The 19,792-nt window shown below is 40.2% G+C and overlaps 1 protein-coding gene across 3 annotated transcripts; it reads right to left on the reverse strand.

Moving 5' to 3' along the window:
* Window positions 1–336: 336 nt before the first annotated feature.
* Window positions 337–19,685, reverse strand: cep152 (centrosomal protein 152). 3 transcript variants are annotated; one of them, XM_088996492.1, is made up of 29 exons: window positions 19,445–19,685; window positions 19,231–19,349; window positions 19,014–19,108; window positions 17,649–17,755; window positions 17,196–17,259; window positions 16,775–17,089; window positions 16,502–16,646; window positions 16,218–16,358; window positions 15,453–15,592; window positions 15,048–15,248; window positions 12,761–12,908; window positions 12,595–12,686; window positions 12,342–12,502; window positions 11,573–11,774; window positions 11,398–11,499; window positions 11,174–11,304; window positions 10,971–11,099; window positions 10,760–10,892; window positions 9,326–9,511; window positions 8,988–9,248; window positions 8,750–8,881; window positions 6,470–7,111; window positions 6,289–6,364; window positions 6,049–6,207; window positions 5,893–5,977; window positions 5,438–5,517; window positions 3,959–4,115; window positions 2,592–2,695; window positions 337–2,516 (listed from the first exon to the last, which is right to left on the reverse strand). In XM_088996492.1, exons 2-29 carry the CDS (start codon window positions 19,238–19,240, stop codon window positions 1,819–1,821), a joined length of 4,896 nt encoding a protein of 1,631 aa, XP_088852618.1. In that variant the 5' UTR covers window positions 19,241–19,349; window positions 19,445–19,685; the 3' UTR covers window positions 337–1,818. The 3 variants fall into 3 exon arrangements, with proteins under 3 accessions (XP_088852618.1, XP_088852619.1, XP_088852620.1); XM_088996493.1 differs by having other exon boundaries at window positions 10,769–10,892; window positions 19,231–19,684; XM_088996494.1 differs by lacking the exons at window positions 19,014–19,108; window positions 19,231–19,349; window positions 19,445–19,685 and adding an exon at window positions 18,201–18,378.
* Window positions 19,686–19,792: the final 107 nt, after the last annotated feature.

The raw sequence follows: 19,792 nt of genomic DNA on the forward strand, positions 1-19,792 counted from the left end.
CTTGCTGCGTTCATTACCTGTGGTCTTGTCATATACGCCAGGATGTTTTCTTTGTTAATGTCGCTTCACATTGACCTATTTAAAAACCCCACTGTCTCTTTACAAATGAGGCAGACACAGTTGTTACATATTTCAGAGAAGAAATAGTCCAATTTTCACCCATCCTTAACAGTCAGGTTTCCTCTTTTTGTTGATTGTCGCCATTTTAGAAATTTGGGGGGGGGGGGTGGCTCGTTCAGTCAATTACAGTACAGTACTCATACTAATTTGCTGTTCCTAATTGAGCCTTTAGACGGCAGCAAGGAGCACACGGTGGTAACAGTCCAATGTACAGTACTGTATTCATTCTACATGAAGGCCAGACTTTTTAGATTTTATGACTGAGGCTATGGTCCAGATGAAAATTGACCACAGACCGCATTTAGGTATACAGAATGTAAAGGGTCCTTGAGAGTTTTGAAAGGTGCTTATAAATGAAATACGTGTGTATGAATGTTTCGGTTTCAATACATGACGAGTCATTGGATCAATGCTGGTTTTGTCCTGCCCAACGGACGCACAGCGATTGACAGCGAAATGAGCCAATCCCCGATCTTTGTGTTGTCATCTGTGGGAGTATTTTTCAATTATCATTCTGTTCTGACTTGATGTGGAGACTTCTAATCATCTTCGCGACACTCGCGTTATTGAAAACGATGAGAGACAACAAAAAAATATTTTATATGTGATGGGTGTTATTGTAGTTGCTTGTGTTGCCAGGATCCTTCAGGTTCCTTCATAACCGAGAAAGCTGCTTGACTTGTTTCTGAAAGACATGGAGTTCCACGGGTGTCAAACTCCGGTCCTCGAGGGCCACTATCTTACACGTTTTCCAAGTATCCCTGTTGCAACGCACCTGATTCAAGGGAACAGGCTGTGTTGCAACAAGGAGACTTGGAAAACATGTAGGACAGTAACCCTCGAGGACTGGAGTTTGACACCTATACATTATTGTTAGACAGTGCAATTCCTCAGCTCAGCAAACAGCTGTTATTAGTGTTTACAATTGGAGTTACATCTGCAGGAGCAGAGAGAGGCTTCTTCTGTTTAAAGCGGCTCAAGTCTTATACCCGCAACACGATGGGTAAAGGCCGTTTAAGTGGTCTAGCTCTGCTGGCCAATGAGAGGACGTTAGTTAAGTCCCTGGAAAAGACACCTTGTTGGTATGACCGGGTCACAGATCATTTACTTGAAAAGGAACAGAGTAGAATTCACGTACAAATAAACTGAATATTTTATGATGTAGGCTGAAAGTGAGCTTCCCTTCCTTGACAGACCATCATTCGCCAGTGTCACAGACGTCACGTCATTTCGTTATTGTCATGAAAAAAGGGGAATTACCGAAATTATTTCATCATCGTTGACGAAAACAGCACTGCTTTGATTTCATTGCAATTGTTGTTGCAATTTTTTTAAAGGCGGCTTTTAATTTTTTTTAATCAAGATAATTGTGACTGAAAAGCCTCCTTTGCTTGGTGTAATATGATTAATTCATTTATTAAAATTAAACCAAGACTGTAAAAAAAGCAAATATTAACTCAATATCTTACAAAAAATATACACTGGAACAGCAAAATGCCAAAATTCTCAGATTGCATTCGATACATACATAATTGTAACTTGTCCTGCAAATTTTGACCACCTGTGAAAACAAAGGGAACTAAAAGTTAAATATGTAAACATTTGAGGATGGACACCCTCTTTCTTAATTTGAATTGAAATGAAGAATCCCAACAGTCTTTCGCACGCATTTCTGAAACCAATTACAACTCGGCATTGTCATTTTGGTTGGTTCAACGGGCTGTCAAAGCCGCTGTCCTGCTGACGTCTCAATTCAGAAAACAATGGCCCGGAATGCATCCCACTCTGCTTTTCTCCTTCTGAGCCCGGCGTTGGCTCTCTGTGCGTGATAATCTTACTTTTGGGGGCAGATGTTTGTGTCCGAGTTTCCTGGGCGATGTCATTATAAACCGTCAGGTCGGACGTATCCGGAATGAGAAGATCAAACTTGCTAAAGTCAGTGATGGACACGGAAAATGGCTTCACCGATTCCACTTTCCTTCCCGGGAAGGACAATCGAGGGATGTACAGGCTGTCTGAGTCACTGCTGGTCAAACTCCAGTTAGTGCATCGATCATCTCTGAGTGGAAGCTCCTGCGCCAGAGAAGGGTTGTTTGACCGATCCGCATGATACTCTGGTTGTCCTCCTTGCAGGTACGCCTCCCTGCTCTTGCTCCTCAAGGGAGCAAGGGACGAAGAGGCCACTTTGTGAGGGTAGACTTGCGCTTCTGTCGAGGACACATGTGTGCCAACGTCGTGCTTGCTCACACATTTAATCCGCGCCAGAGTTGTTTTTTGTTCCGAATCAGACATCTTCTCCCCGTGGGTTCTGTCTTCCTTTAAAATTGAAGGATTCTTCAAAACATCTTTGTTACTTGCTGGGGAGGGACCAGTGGTGGACACACCCATTGTGCAAGCTGGAAACACAAAATGGTCTCAAATTCAGAGAAGCCAAAAAAAAAAAAAAAAGTAAAGTGGAGCAGAATACTCACCAGATAAGATGTGAGTCTTTGCAGCTTTATTTTTCACAGGTGTTTCCAGCACTTTAGCCATGGCTGCCAATTTGCTTGCAGCATTCATGATTTTCTTTTCTGCCCTGCAGGAGGTGTCACGATCACACAATTAAATTTGGTCGTTTGGAGTAACTGTGGCAAAATACTTTGTTACTATGTTAAGTAGATTATTTTTAGTGCTATTAACGCTAAGTATTTTTTCTGATGACTTGTTATTTTCAACTCATTCACTGCCAGCCATGTGCAAAAATGTGTCCACTCCAGTGCCAGGGTTGTCTTGCCACTCAAATTCCAGGACCCACGGAATGTTGAGTTTTAGGACTACATAAAAATTCAATGCAGTGTAAGAAAGCTTAAACTCTCTTCTTTCATTAAAAAAAAGAGTTTGTTCCTAAATTATATGGGTCTGGAGTTCTGAGCTTGAAATGAGGGCGGCTGTACAAAATACAATGCAATACATACATTGGTTTATATAGCGTTTTAACACAAGCTGAATCAAAACTGTTGCAGTTTGGAATTGCAGTGGATTTATGAGGGACAGGAGATGTGAGGCAATCTCTTATCATCAATGGATGCTACAGCTGCGTGTTTGCTTTCAACATTTAGCTTGTAGTCGACATGCACATTCCACCATGATGTCCTTGATCCACTGGTGAAGAGACACTTTGATCCTCTCCTCTTTCATCTGGAACTGCTTTATGTAACAAAGAGGGGACAGAAAGTGCTTAAGAATGGATGGCTCTCTGTGTCTTTGTATTGTCATGTTATTTGTTAGTTTTTTTTTTTTTTTTACTTCAAGACGGTGCCGCGAGAGTGGCTGCCTTTCCAGCAACTCCTGTATTTTGCTTTTCTACTTTCATTTCTTTCATAATTTTGCTGCTGGGAAATGTAAATTTCTCCACTGAGAGACTCCTCCTCTTCTTTTCCTTTCGGCTTTTCCCCTCAGGGCTCGCCACAGCGAATCAATGTCCTCCATCTATCCCGGTTTTGTGCATCCTCTTCTCTCACACCCGCTACCTTCATGTCCTCTTTGACCACATCCATAAACCTCCTCTTCAGTCTTCCTCTCGGTCTCCTGCCTGGCAGTTCAAGGCTCAGCATTCTTCTCCCGATATAGTCCCTGTCTCTCCTCTGGACATGTCCAAACCATCTCAGTCTGCCTTTATTAGTCTCCACTGAGAGACTAATAAACTGAGAGACTAATAAAGGCAAATCCAATCCAATCCACACTGTGTACATTTCAAAGTGTGTACCATTAGTATTTACTTCAGCATTTCTCCCTTTGATTTTTTGTCAACTTCTTAAGTACGCAGAAAGACAATTATTTGACAAAAATGGCATATTACCCTGTAGTCTTCCCACCATCCTCTAACAATTCCTGCAGACAGGTCAGGTAATAGCGTCGCATTTTGCGAGCGGTGTCCTGCCTCTCCCGTTGTACTTCTGCGCGGATCATCTCAGCTGCTCGCTCACGGCTCTCCTGGAGGTAACGCAGCATGTCTCCTGTAAAATGACAAAACTTCTAGTTAATGCTGCTTCTTATCATCAATCCATTCATTTTCTATGGCCCCAGCCTGGAGCTGGAGCCCATACCAGCTGACTTTCACTATACATCGGACAAGGCACCTTCTGTTTATATCAGTGTCTAGTTACTGTATTTTCTGCACTATAAAGGCGCACCTAAAAGCCTTCAATTGTTTCAAAAGCTGACCATGCACCTTATAATCCAGTACGCCTTATATGTAGAAAATGTTTAAAATTTTCTTTTATTAAAGGTGCCCCTTATAATGCGGTGCATCTTATGTATGAAAAAGATAAAAAATATGTCATTCATTGGAGGTGTGCCTTACAGTCCAGAAAATATGGTACAGTAAAGTCTCGTTATATCGATATTCAAGGGAGTCCGAAAAAATATCGATATAACCGGGACTATCGATATATCCGACCCTGTTCGCATGTAATTTTCTCCGTGCGTGCATAGAAATAGTATCGATATAACCGGGACTATCGATATATCCGATATCGATATAACGAGACTTTACTGTATTTGGAAAAGTTGCTTCATCAACATGTTCGATTAAAGATGAAAAGAAAAATACTGTATTTTCCGGTGTATGAGGCACAGCCAAAAGCCTTAAAGGACATCCGACGTCTCCGGACAAGTTATTGTCATAATTTGTAAAATGGCTTCAAATGACTTCTACTGGGCGTATTTACAAAGATTCCACCGCATATAGCTATATTTTACGTTTTAAGACTCGTGTTGAATATTCTGGAAGTCTTGTTTTTGAGTTGGTGACGAGTCCGTACGTGACGTCACTGAAGGAACGCCCCTGACCAAAAAAAGGACACATTGTAGCAGTCCTTCCATCACGTCAATGCTTGTTTGGTCTGAAAACCTCGTGTTGCACCAGAAAGAGCAAGAAGAGGGAGTCCAAGCTCCATGTAAGGAATTTATCAGCCTGTGGAAACGGGCTGATTCACCTCCTTTTGGGTGAGACATTTCCGCCTTCTAATTCTGGGTGAGACATTTCCCCCTTTTAATTCTTTAATTGATTGCAAACATGTATCTTCAGAACTATTTGAATCATGTTCATAGCTGGATGAGTAACAAGAAAGCATCTTCTACGAATCTGAAGCCATTGTTTGGATTCTCCAGCAATGCAAGACGTCTTGGCGTGACGTCACGAATTGGAGGCGGGACTTTCTGAAAAATTTTTAGGATTTTGGGGTGGGCCGTGAACCTACCAGAAGTGATCAGACCCTGCAAATGTCCACACAAAGTAGCGGCTGTATCACAGAGGATCAATTTTGAATTCACCAACCTCTTATTTTTTCGACAGTCGTCAAGTATTGCTGCTTCATTTCTTCCAGGCCCTCTTGAAGATTTTGTTGATGGTTACTGCTGAAAATGATCAACGTCACACTTCTTTCCACCCAAAAATAAATAAATACTGGTAATTCAAAATACACGAGTGAAAACAAATCAATTCTGTCGAGTGCATTTATCATCTCTCTAAAGTCAACATAACATGCAAACATAGGATTTTACTCCCTGGTGCTTTCTACTATCTTTGTGACTGCTTTATTTCCTCTATATGATAGTTGTCCATGTTAAGCGCTTTGTTAGAGATTCAGCTGTTGTTGACATATTATGTCTTGAATCTAGTAAAGGTTGAAGTCTAAATATAAAAACAAAAAGAATCAACATTTGGTATCCTCTAAATGGTACGTTTTATAATATTTACCGTAATAACCAGTTTTAAAAGCCATCACTAACCCTGCAGCTTCTTTGCTTCGCTTCATTTCCTCCAGTTGGAGCCGATGTTCCTCATTTGCCTTTTGTAATCTGCCCACATGCTCGTCTACAATAAACAAGACGGATTAATACAAGGAAGGGTGTGAAATGGTGAAACGACACTGGGTTTAACATTACCTTGGAGTTTCTGCGTGTTCATTTTGTGTTCTCTGACACTGTGCTGGAACTGACGGCAAGCTTTCTCCAAGTGTTTCTGAAGCTCCTGGTTCTTCTTCTGTAGTTTACTGGCGGTGTCTGCGCAATCCTTCCTGCTGCAAGCCTGTCCTCCAATCTGGTCTGAAGAGCAGAATCATAACATCACATTAATTCTTGACAAAATGGTTGCCTGAATGCTGAAAGCCATGATGAATGTCATACTTTGCATTTTGCTGATTTCTTTTTCGTGCTGCTGTTGTGTTTCTCGTAACACGCAGCTCAACTGAGCCTCACTTATCTATAGGAAAGGAAAAAAGTACATATCTGAAACTTTAAAGCAACTGAGGTCCTTCTTCAGGATAACCATAAGCTGGAAATGCAAGAGTGAATGATAAAAACTTACTTTCTTCCAGTCCTTCTTGGCCTGGCACACAGCTCTGTCAACAATGTCTATGCAGAAAGCTTGAATTGCGTGTGTTAGGGTGTCCTCCGAAATACGGCCTGTCACACTCTCCTTGACGCTCTGCTGGTCAGTCCTGGAACTCCCAAGAAGCTGCGCCTGGACCTCTGCCAGAGCAGTCTGAAGTTCTGCGATGAAGTTGTCTCTTATCTGTCGTCTCTGGGCTTGTTCCTTTTCAGCCTGCCGACACGTCCATTCATCCTCTCGGGCTCTCACAAGCTGCTGAAGCTTGGTCTCCATCTGTAGGAGCAATTCCTTTTTTTGGAGGTCAGCCTCTTCTCTGGCTTGCAGCAAAGTCAACTCCTGCTTGTTATGCTGCTCCTGTAGTTTCGTTTGGTACATTTGCTCGCTGCGAGTTTGGATGGCGGAGATCTCTTGTTGTTTGTCTCTCTTCCAGGCTGCTCTGGCTGCGGCGAGTTCAGCCTTCAAGAGGGTGGCTTGCTCCCTTCTTAACTGCTCCAGCTGACCCTGGAGACTCACCACCTTCTCTTGCAGCTCCTCGGTCGTCCCACAGCTTTGACCTTTTGGATGTCCTTCTTGCTGCTTGTGCCACTGCTTCTCTGCTGTCCTCAGAGACTGTGATACCTGGAATATTTGCAACAAGTCGTGAAAGTTATTTTATTTATTATTATTGTATTTTCCGCACTATATAGTGCACCTTATATGAACGGTGTATTTTAAAACTTTTCCCGCACAAAAGGTGTAAGGTATTATGAGGTGCACCTTAAATGAATTACATATTTTAAGACATTTCCCATATATAGGGCACACCACATTATGCATTTTTATTATCTTAAAAATATTGGATTGGATTGGATTTGCCTTTATTAGTCTCAGTGGAGGGTTTTATCAGTTTATAACAATACAATAATAAATACTGTATAATTTTCAGAGATTCCAAATCTTTCTTTAAAATTCATGTTCACTCAGCGTTTTCGTGGAATATTTTGGCCTTGAAATTTTGGGAAATAAACAAATGTAGTTTTTCTTGAGACATTAAATACATAATCAAGCAAAAAAAAACCCCGCCTAATTCTCAATTTCTAATCATTGTGTCAAAAACTGAAAATTATGGCAAAATCAAGAAAAAAAATTGGCCTGGCAGTGTAATTTTAACAGTTTACCAAAATCAAATTTCGTTTTATATATCCCAGCCTGCATAGTGCACTACTTCTTCGACGGGGATTAAATGGAATTGGCGGCTGCTGACAGTAGTTGTGAGCCCTGTGGATTATAAGGCGGCCTACTGTCTTTTTTATAGTTATATTTTTTACACAAATAAATGAAAAGTTTAAAATTTTATGCTGCGGTATGCTTATATGGCCACAACGGAAGCACAGAAAGTCTGCCGTCAATCTGAGGTGGACAGCCACAGCCTGTTAAACTGCCATCCTTAGGTAGGAGATCTGGCCTTGGGCGGAATTTAAGACTTGGTAAACTACTTCACTGGAAGAGCTCATTTGACAGATTACAAATCTATCAATTCATGGGAAGACAACCCATTAAAATGTCTATGTTCTGTTGGTTTATGGATGTTGGTGCTTGCACCATGGCACATCCAGGGGTTTGGTATTCAAATCAAGAAGACTGTTTTACTAATGTATCACTTAAATTTGCATATACTCTCAATAAATAGCTTGGCAGAGGTCTGCAGAGGTTGGGCGTCGGTCGAAGAAGCCCACACACGAAGTGGCTTCCTGAAAACTACGCCCCCTGTCGGCAGTAAAAGACAATCTTCCTGTGTTCCTTCCTTCCTTTGTTCGAGCCAGTGTCCGAACAAACATCTCTGACACTAAGTTATATGGGTCTGGAGTTATCTGAGCTTGAAAAAGGGGCAGCTGTACAAAAGGCAAATGCTGCCCCCTCGTGGAAGGGAAAAAGCATAGCCAGAGGTCTGACCAGCTCTTTATCTGCACCCCCCGCCAAAAAAAAAAACAAAACAAACAAAACCGAATGAATTTGTAAATGGCGCATCATGCTTTTCAATGCCCGAATAAATTCGCGAATGGCAGTAAATGAGTTAATGTGTATTTAAGATTTTTGATTTGCCCTTTTGCTTCACTTTTATTTTATTTATGTTCCCAATTCCCCTTTGTTGTGATTTTTGATCTGCTTTTGTGTTTTGCTTTGATGTTTTCTATTTGTGTTTGCGATTACCTTTTGTGTTTGTTTAGTTATTTGTTTTGCAATTTGCATGGCCTCAAAGATGAAAGTGTCCTGCACCTGTTGTTCCACGTATTGTTTTTGCAGCTCTTTCCAGTTCTCTTTCTCTCTTTGGAGAGAGGCTTGGTATTCTGGCAATGAAGTCAAATCCTCAATCCAGCGGTTATAGGCCCTGGTCACTGCCCCTTCCACCTTTAAAAAGCACACTTCTGTTCACTTGCAAAACATACATGGTCACACATTCATGAATTGCTTTCGCAAACTTCACGAAGACGGATTGTAAAATGACAGTATTCACCTTATAGGCCAGGTCCTGGAGATGTTTGTCCTGAGTTTCCTGCTGGACTTGTTTCCTGGCTTCTTCCACTGCTTGCCGTTGGACTTTGTCAGCTTCCACTTGCAGCTGCTGTCTCTGGGCACAGAGCCTGGAGTCCAACTCCTCAACGGTGATCATCAAAGTGTTTGCTTCCGCCTTCTCCACCTGACAGGTTGCATCAGAGGTCTCCGAGTGTTTTTCTCGCCTGACTTCCTCCAGCCTCAGGGTCCAAGTCTTCTCCATCTGCACGGAATCAGAATTAAACAAAATGGCTGTGTACTTGTAGCTATTGCAGTGCAGACAAAGATCCATAGTCATACCTGACGGTGCGCTTCATCCCAAGCCACCTTAGCTGAGGCAACCTGAGAGTTCACCTGTCGCTGGATCTCTGTTTCTTGGTCCTTTGACCAGAGAGCCTTGAGCTGGGCTATGGAAGCCTGATGTTGCGCCTCAAGCTCAGTCTTTAGTTTCTCCACATCTGTGCTGCTCTCTTCGTTTTTCTTTTGCTAAGCAAGTATATGAGAGAAATGTAAGATATCTACTTACGGTCTAAAATGTTATGCATTGTTCATTTGTTTAGTGAAGTGGATTTCAGGTAGACTGTGGATTAATTAGTGTCAGTACAGTGCCTTTTATATATATATATATATATATATATACAGTAAAGTCTCGTTATATCGATATCGGATATATCGATAGTCCCGGTTATATCGATATTTTTTCGGACTCCCTTGAATATCGATATAACGAGACTTTACTGTATATATATATATATATATATATATATATATATATATATATATATATATATATATATATATATATATATATATATATATATATATATATATATTTTTTTTTTTTTTTTTGCTTTATTGAATAAAACAAACGTTTGATTTGAAAAAGAATTATTGTATTTTTTTTCTTGAAGAAGTTGTCGGCCACCCGGACCGAGACATTTTGAAAGTTGTACGCCCCTCCGGGCAGACGTTATTTCAAACACTGAATAATAATAATAATAATAATAATAATAATAATAATACATTTCATTTATAAGCGCCTTTCAAAACTCTCAAGCACACTTTACAGGCACAGAATATTTTTTCTGCAGGTGAACAGCGGCAGCCACACGCGCCCATTGCACATTAATTCAGTTTCATTTGTTAGTTTGGCACATTATCTTTATTTTATAGTCCCACGTGTCATTATTGAAAACAACATTGAAACAGTATTTCAAACAATGTCATGTTTGGTACCACGCTCAACTGGTATATGTTAATTTTAAATTGGCTAGACCAGTGTTTTTCAACATTTTTTGAGCCACGGCACCTTTTTTTACATTGGAAAACACTAAGAATCTCGGAGGAAAGAGGCAATCAGGTATGTGTTGCCACACGGACAAATATTAAGTTACCCTCCCAGTGTGTACAGCACAGACACCAGACAATAACATTTGCAGAAAGTGAGGAATACATTTTTTATAAAAAAAAAAAAAAAAAAAGTGACATTGGATAATTTCTCACGGCACACCTAATATCTCTCACGGTATACTAGTGTGCCGCAGCACAGTGGTTGAAAATCACTGGACTAGACCATTATTTGCTTATCAAATGACTAAACAATCAGAAGTTAGTCGTCCAAGGAAATCGTCTAGGCGTACCAAAGACATCAGAGTACAACCAAATATTTTCCCATTACACCCATTTCAAAGAAGCAGCAGATTTTTTTTGATTTTGATACTGAAGACAACTCACTGGGTATACCTCCTTTTCTTTACGCAGTGCATCATTTTGTATGCGTTCCTCCAGGATTTCCTTTTCTTTGCAGACAGAAACGTAATACTCTTGCAAGGCCAAAACCTTGTCACTGGCCTCAGACAGCTGTGTGCTGGGTTGAGAAAGAATGCTCAGTGAGTTGTGTGTTTCAACATAGTTCAATCATTGGAGTGACCCAAAGGGTACATACTTAAGGCGTTGGATGTGTTGCTCGTGTTGTGCCGTGAGATGTTCAACCTGAGCCTCGTGTTTCAGCATGAGCTCCGTCCTGACCCGGTTCACCACGTCATCCCTGTGCTGCTGATTGATCCTGTCGGATCTTAATGAAGAGATGGACACCATCAATGGGGCGATTCAAAGAGTCAACATTTTATTTCCTCCTTTACGTCTTACCGTTTAGCAGACTCCAGCTTCTCTTGGTCCAATTCCTGGATCATCTCTCTCATCTTGACGCAGAGCTGCGAGTTGGAACACCGGAGCTTCTCCTCAATCTGCTGCAGCTCAAGAATTTTCTTTTCTAGCACCTAGAATTGTGAATAATAACAATGGCAATCATCTGAATTATTTTGATAGAATCAATACAACAAAGAGATGTTTAAACTTATTTGGTGACAAACCTCCACTTGATCCTGCAAGCGTTGTTTGTCTTCCTGGAGTTTCACTAACTCATTCTGGTCCTCTCCATTCAAGTTTGATTTTATCTGGCTGGACTGTCTAACCTATGGACGAGCAACCTTAGTTGACAGTTTGATTGTTCATTTCAATGATGATCTCTTTAATCACGATGCATACCAAGGAGCTGAGCTTGGCTTCATCTAATTGACTCTGCAGATCGTTTACTCGGGTCCGACTGTGTTGCAGTTCCTCCTGCAGGTGACTGACCTTCTGCCGTTTTGCCTTTAAACCCCCCAAACAGCGCTGCATTTCCACTCGCAGCAGCCGCAAAGCCTCATCCTGGGGCAACTTTGAGCCTGACAGGGTGGCTAGGTCCATACTGTTCAAGCAGGCGAAGAAAATAATTTGAGACTCACGCGTCATGAAAAACTTGACTTATTCGCTGCCATTCACAAATGTATTCGGGAATTGAAAATATGACGTAGAGCACCATTGCTAATTTATGTAGGTTTTGGTTTTTCTTCTTTGGGAGCCAATAAAGCTCTGGCCAGACCTCTGGCAATGTTTTTTTTTCCACAAGGTGGCAGCATTTCCCCCTTTTTCCTTGTTAGTGTTTTGTTCCAGCTTCAGCTATTGTTATAGCGCTATATAAAACAATATGTATGTAATACATTGTATTTTGGACAGCCACTCTTATTTCAAGCTCATATAACTCCAGATTCATATAATTTGGGATTTAACTCTGTTTTCTGATCAAAGAAGAGGGTTTAAGGTTTCCTACGCTGCATTGAATGTTTATGTAGATCTAAAACTCAATATTCTGTGGGTCCTGGAATACACGTGACAATGACAAAGACCCTGTCTCTGGAGTGGACACATTTTTGCACATGTCTGGATGAGGACAAGGATGAGGACCAATGCTAACATAAACTGTTTGAACATGTACCTGTGGGGCAAACCATTTCTGAAGGTGGTTTTCTTCAAACCTAACGCCAAACAGGATTCTGAAAGTTGGTTCTGGGAGGTGTTGTGATCCAATGCAATAACACCAAGATTTAAAGCAGATTCGTATAGCGTAATCTGCTCCTTCAAGTCGGCAAGATCTTCCTTCGAGGTTAAAAAATAAATAATTAAATAAAATGAACAATGGGGAGACAAAGATTAAATGCTTCTTTTCAACACAAAATTGCATGAAAAACCTGTAAGACTTTGTTCATATCCTCGCTTAAAACCATAGCTGCTTGGGCCTTCTGGAGTTTGATCTGGATTTGATGCATTTCCTGCACAGAACCTGAGAGATAAATAGAAATCAGGGTAAAGCGCGGTACGTTATAGGTATCCACTTGTATGGCAACTTTGTCTCACTAGTCTGCAACAGTTTGGCGCATTGCTGCTGACTCTCCTCCAGTCTTTGATTGAGAGCACTGACCACTCTGGCTCGCTCAAGTAGCTCTTCTTCTCTTTGCCGCTCCAACTGTTTCACCTGCTCACGGAACCTCTCACTAGTATCCACCTGAAAACGCCATGATGAAAAAAGTAATGTAAATCTCTCCACTGCGAGACTAATAAAGGCAAATCCAATCCAATCCAAAAGCAGGCACATCACTGGAGAGCCGAGGACTGAATGGATTAGAGTCTCCCAAAACAGATTGATCACGCCAGCTCTCAGGTACTAAGACATGGCATGGATATAATATAACATCAAGAAAACAGTATGTAGAATAATTATATATATATTTAGAAAAAATACTTTTTAATGAAATTGACTTTTATTATAATTATGATAATGATGTCTGATTATGTTAGGCCAGCAGAGAAGGCCTTGCTGGCCCTGACGGCCCACCACTATATATATATATATATATACACACATATGATGGAGGTTACTGATTCGCTGTGGCGACCCCTTGAAGGGAAAAGCCGAAAGGAAAAGAAGATAAACACACACACACACACACACACACACACACACACACATATATATATATATATATATATATATATATATATATATATATATATATATATATATATATATATATATATATATATATATATATATATATATCGGGGAGAACATGCAAACTCCACACAGGGAGGCCGGACCGGGACGCGAACCGGCAACCTCTGCACTGTGAAGTCGGTGTGCTAACCACTCGACTACCGGACCGCCCTCATATATATATATATATATATATATATATATATATATATATATATATATATATATATATATATATATATATATGCAGTAAAGTCTCGTTATATCGATATCGGTTATATTGATAGTACCGCTTATTACGATAGTCTTTTTATGTATAATTAGTACCGTTTAGTACGATACCCGGTTCTTACGATAATCCGGTTATTACGGTGCTCCTTTTCATCACCCGCCGGCCATTTTTGTTGTTTATATCGATATATCCGTCGCGCCATTGGTCAACTTGGTCACGTGTCTTGTTACGTGAGCCGCCATCGGTCGCGCCATTGGTCGACTTGGTCACATGAGCCGCCATCGGTCGCGCTATTGGTCGACTTGGCCGTGTGACTTTGTCACGTGACACGCCATCGGTCGCGCCATTGGTCCACTTGGTCACGTGTCTTGGTTACGTGTCACGCCATCAGTCGCGCCATTGGTCGACTTGGTCAGGTGACTTGGTTACGTGCCCAGAACCCGTGTAGCAGAGCCATTTTCATTTTCAGACGCTAGCTCGTGTGTAGCAGACGAGATTGAAGTGTTTGTGTTAAAAGGTAAAAATGGGAAGCAGAAGAAGATTGATGACTTTTTTAAATTATATACATAATACAGTAAGATGTAAGCATTGCAGTTTCCCTGTTGTGTTATGTACATGCCCACTGTACTGTATATGAATGCAATCGTTTTTTGCAACAATGTTTCTTGTTTTGTCTGCTGAAGCGCGATGATTTTGAAAATTATTAACATTCCATACTGTGTATTAAAGGACAGCCGATGTCACGTTTTATTCAAATGCAAATAAAAATGACTTCACGCCAAGACGTCTTGCATTGCTTGTGAATCCAAACAATGGCTTCAGATTCGGATAATATGCTTTCTTGTTACACATCCAGTTATGAATATGTTTCAAATACACTGTAGTTCTGAAGATTAAAGCATACATGTTTACAATCATTAAAGAATTATATGTGCCATTTTGAGGCAACATTAGGGGAACATCTCCCCAAAAAAAAGGGAGCTAATGGCCAGCTCCGTTTCTTATATGGCGCTTGGCTGCCCTCTTTTGGCGGCTTTTGTTTAATGCAGTTCGGCGCAGGATCGGATATATCGATAGTCCCGGTTATATCGATATTTTTTCGGACTCCCTTGAATATCGATATAACGAGACTTTACTGTATATATATATATATATATATATATATATATATATATATATATATATATATATATATATATATATATATATATATATATATATATATATATATATATATATATATATATATATATATTCAGACTCACTTAGAAATGTCTTAGCTGTTCTCAAAAATGTTTTTGCAAATAAACAACAGCGAAGGTCTTCCCGGAAGACATCCCTTCATTCAGCTCTATATTCTCCTCCATTCTCACATTCTGACAAAGGTAAGCAAATGAATTAAAAGAAAAATCCCAAACCTGTTCTTGCAAAGCTTGAGACCCAGCGTCAAGTTGCTGCTGTAAACCCAACAGTGCGGCCTCATGTTGCTGCTTGATGACGGTAACATCCCTGTCGTGCTGCATACGTGTTTTGGACAGAGTGTCGGAGCGACTCAGCTCCAACATTTGCTGCTTCATGCTGTCAACAGCGGCCTCGGCCACCTTCTGCTTCTTTGTGTTCTGAAACCATTATTATAAGTTCGTGTCAAAAATCTGTGAGAATCTGAGCAGATAACTACACCACTACACTGACCGAACTACAGTATACAAATTAAAACCAAGATATTGTTCGTGGTTGTAGTTTTTTTTTAATTATTTTTAGTTTTTCTTCAATTTAACAATACAGTGGACAGAAATGCTCTATTGACAGCTCATACGGCTTACCTCTTGGTCTCTATCATTTAGGGTACGCATTTGATGCTCCATCACCTTCACTTTGCTCTGCATTTTACCCTCCCGCTCTTTGGCCTCGTCGAGGAGTCGACTCGACTCCTTGAGACTCGCAGCAAAGCTGTCTTTCTCGTCTAAGCATAAATAAATCAAGAAGCAATGGTTGATATGCACCCTTTTATAATATGCAGACAGTCATCCTGCCCACCACAGTTTCCAGCTACTCCCCTCAGGCAGGCTTTACCGATACTAATGCAGTGTGTTCTACCGGAGACAAAGTCCAAGTGTGTTATACATACTTGGCCAATAAAGATGATTCTGATTTTATTTATATATATCAGAATCAGAAAACCTTTATTTGTCCCACAATGGGGAAATTTGCAGTCCACAGCAGCAATTTGAAAGGGGATGGGGTGGGGGGGGGGTGAAAGGATAGAGAACAAGATATTCTAAGCATAGCAAAATAAAAATGTCAACTGTATACTGTAAATGTGCAAAACCATTTCATAAAAAAAATGTACATAGTGCAAGTATAAAGAGCATATTGATATTTGTAGCTGTATTGCATCAAACCATATTTTTGTCCAGTGTGTGTGTGTGTATATATATATATATATTTTGGAGGGGCATGCAACAAATGTTACGTTCTTTCCTCTCAATAACAAAACATAAAGCATTCAAATGATGAAGAAAAATCCTAATTTACAATAAATTCAACCCCTCCTTTTCAAACTAAAGACTGCAAAGGGGAAAAAATACCTTTCAACATTGCCAACTGGTGCTCAAGATATCTCATGTTGCGTTTTGAATCCTCCAGTTTTTGTTCTAAATCCTCGATTTGCCTATGATGAGCTTTGTTTAAGATCTGCAGTTGGACAAGCTGTTCTTTCTCCGCAGTGCCTACAAGACAGCAGATAGGAAAGTCAGTTAGTGAATCTTAACAGTGTGGAAAGCCTGCAAACCACACAACCTAAGAGAGTTGAACTATCTTCATTTTCACACTTGAGTAAAAGACATGTTTAGTCCACATTCATGAAACGTACGTTGTGTTGAGTCAAGGAATTCTCTTTGTAGCTGATCAAAAGGGTTATCTTGATGCGTACCCTGGGAGCTCAGCGTCTGGGGTGGAGGATGGTGAGGATTGTAGCTGACCGTGTAATCATCCCCACGTCGCTCCACAGCTCCAGACTTAAAAGATGCAAAAGTAGCAAATACCGGAAACCGTATATTTAATCTGTGTCAATATTAATATACAAGTATGATCACTTGTCTGGTGATCTACACGTCTTGCACAATAAAGACAGAATCAACTATACCTTAAAAAGCCCTCTGGGATTATTGCAGTCACTGTAGTCACATTTGTCCCTAGCTTCATTGTAGTCTACAATGTTAGCACAAGGGTGTTGCTCATATGGATCATTTATGGAAAAATCATTGGCCTCTGAAGATTGTTGTGTTCCTTTGGTGTTGAATGTGTGGTCTTCCTGGGTGAAGTGTGAATCTTCTGAATGATGGTTCCACGTGGGAGCTGGAGGTTGAGTTTGGGCATGATGCTGATGACCATTAGTCTGAACGCCTCCATTCATATATGTAAAACCATGGGGTTGCTGATCGTAGTCTGCATCGTAGCACTTTTATTAAGAGACATCAAGCATAGGGTTGTTAAATTTCGATTGAATTGAACAGACAAAACTATGTCAGACAGCAAAAAAACAAAAAACAAAAAAATATATGTACATGCTCTTCAGATGTTGGCCTGGAATGATCTGAACGCTGACGAGTCGTCCATTTGGAAGGTGACCTGGAGAGACATCAAAGAAGCATAACAATGCCAATCTACATATTAAACATTTCACTCAATTTCATCTTTTACATTTTATCCACCCACCCATCTTCAATTTAAGATTTCACAATGTGAGACAATTTGTGAGTGAAGTGACACAAGATCATTACCCCCCGAGCATTTCTGTTTGGTGCTTTGCTGTCTGATTTTTTGTAAATAAGAAAACAATGCCAATGACCACAAACCTGCTTGATCCTTAATCAATAGCACCTATGATGGTTACAGGTAAATGCACTTCATTTTGCCTCAATTGCTTCCGGAATAATCAACTCCACCAGGGACTATGCTCATCACAAATAGGAGGGACACCAGGATTTGGCATAGAACATCAAATTTCAGCATATTACCTGGTTCCAGGATTTTTCTGACTGCAGGTGGAGGATTCGAGATCTATGGAGGAGTCTCTGCTATCCTCCAGCATGTCATCTGGAAGGTCTGCGATGAGCTTGTGGAGCTATACAAAAGGCAAGGCAACGAGTAACCAAAACCAAGGGTGATAAAGTAAAAAAATGCAACGTCAAATTCAATGCATTGTTATCGCACAGTCGCCATTTAACAAGTTTAAAAACCTGCAAATGACAAATTTGAGAAGTATAATTTTGTAGAACCTGTCCACCATTTACACAATTATTTAAATCCTCCATTTTAAAATGACTCAGTTTTTAATAAATGGCTTCAAACAGAGATAGAAATGTATTTGCCTATTCACATCAGAATATAACATTTGCAGTAGTATGCTTTGGGTCTGAAAATAAACAATGTAATTGTATAATCTTTATATCAATCAGATCTTTGCCCTCAGTAATACAGAAAGTATATACAATACAAGTATATATTTCTGTCACAAACACTCTGAACATCAACATGCTTAGTTTATTGAAAACAACAACTGAACTTACTTCCCATAAGGATCGATGAATGGTTTTTAAATCCTCCACTGTGTCCTCAACCAAAGGACCCATATTATTTTCACGTTTACACATTTAGCAAAAGAACATGTCCACTTCCAGAGTCAATCCAATTCATTATGTCCTAACAAATTTCCCCAAAAGAGAGATTTTTCAAAACATCCAGAGTCCACTGCATGCTGTTGACTCACTGCACAATTGTTTTGATTCCAACGCACTCAGTTGTTTGGACAAAACATATAGCAAAGCCAAATGGAGCAGAAACATTCCACTTAGTAACAGGAAACATTTTCCCATTGAAAAGATGGTCTATAAAACTCCATTGTTCAATGTGAATAATAGATGATTAAGAGATTCCCAAAGTCCACTTAGTCTTGTTGTTGCATCCCATGTAAATATAATTATTTGTGCTTACTCTTAAGAACAAGAGGCATTGTGACCCGAACAAGCAAGAGTAAGAAAGTAGGTTAACGTCGACTACTTCAGTGACACACCAGGAAGAAGCCAATCGGGCCAATAGCAATACAAAGCAACGTATTGTGGGGATGAGTCATAACAACAACCCTGCATACCAGCTAAACTATGAAGTATTTTGCTCTTGCTCACATAGTTCCCAAACAAGGACACCCATTTGAAGTCAATAACGAATTGTAATACTGTGGAATGGAATGACTATGTTTGTGCGACGAACACAATAAATGAACGTCCTTCTCATCATCGGATGGGGGTCGTTCTTGAAAAGACACACGCTTGAAAGTGAATGTTCCATTAAATCACACAAATAATGTAACCATTGTGTTCTACCTCTTGTTCTCTTGCATAGACGTCTTTGTCGCATTCTTCTTCATCGTCCTGGGTTTGGATGGCATCACTGTCAAAATCCATAGACATGACGACCCCTGTATTTATTGTTGATAAAAGTACAATAAATAATTCGGAATCGCCTTCAATTCTAATAGTTTGGTAAAAGTTTGAGTATCGTAGCATGTGCCGATGTACAACAAAAAGACAAGTTGCTTACCTTTAGTCATACGTCGTAGACAAAATTTAATGTGGTTATCTCCACCAAAAAAGTTACGTTGCGGAGGTGAAATGCTCGCCACGCTGCTGTTTACAGTGCAGCAAGGCTAGCGAACCAACCTCAACATAGCCACATCAACTTCCATTAGGATTACAGACCAAGACTTAAAATACGAACGGGTCTTGTTTCAAAAATCCACGCATATCTTACTTACTACGTGATTATTAATTGAGCCTCTTTTAGTTTCACGCCACCTTTGTTGTCATTTGGCCGTAATCTATAAAAGTTAGCAGTGGCTAACCGGTTGCTCGCTCGTCCTCGCCCACTTTGAAAAGTCGCGCGCACTCTCCCGCCAATGAAACCAAGTTTGGAACATGCTTGATGTGGGTCAACGTGCGCATATGGAAACAACTTCTTGTTACAGTGCGTTGTTGAATTACTTGGAAATCTAATTCCTTTAAAAAACACATTAATAAGATTCATAATAACAGCCACCCCCTAGATAGATTAAACTGGGGCGCTGACATCCCCACGGTAACTCGAGTCTTGAATTATGGGTAAT

Source organism: Hippocampus bargibanti, linkage group LG05 (genome assembly GCF_051943395.1).
Source record: "Hippocampus bargibanti isolate YZ-2025 linkage group LG05, ASM5194339v1, whole genome shotgun sequence".
Classification (NCBI taxonomy): Eukaryota; Metazoa; Chordata; class Actinopteri; order Syngnathiformes; family Syngnathidae; genus Hippocampus; species Hippocampus bargibanti.

Coding starts and splice junctions, on each gene's coding strand:
- cep152 (XM_088996492.1), bottom strand. Junction 15,249..15,452: donor TAAATGATAGAGACCAAGAG/GTAAGCCGTATG, acceptor TAATGGTTTCAG/AACACAAAGAAGCAGAAGGT. Junction 7,112..8,749: donor AACAATACGTGGAACAACAG/GTGCAGGACACT, acceptor CAAATATTCCAG/GTATCACAGTCTCTGAGGAC.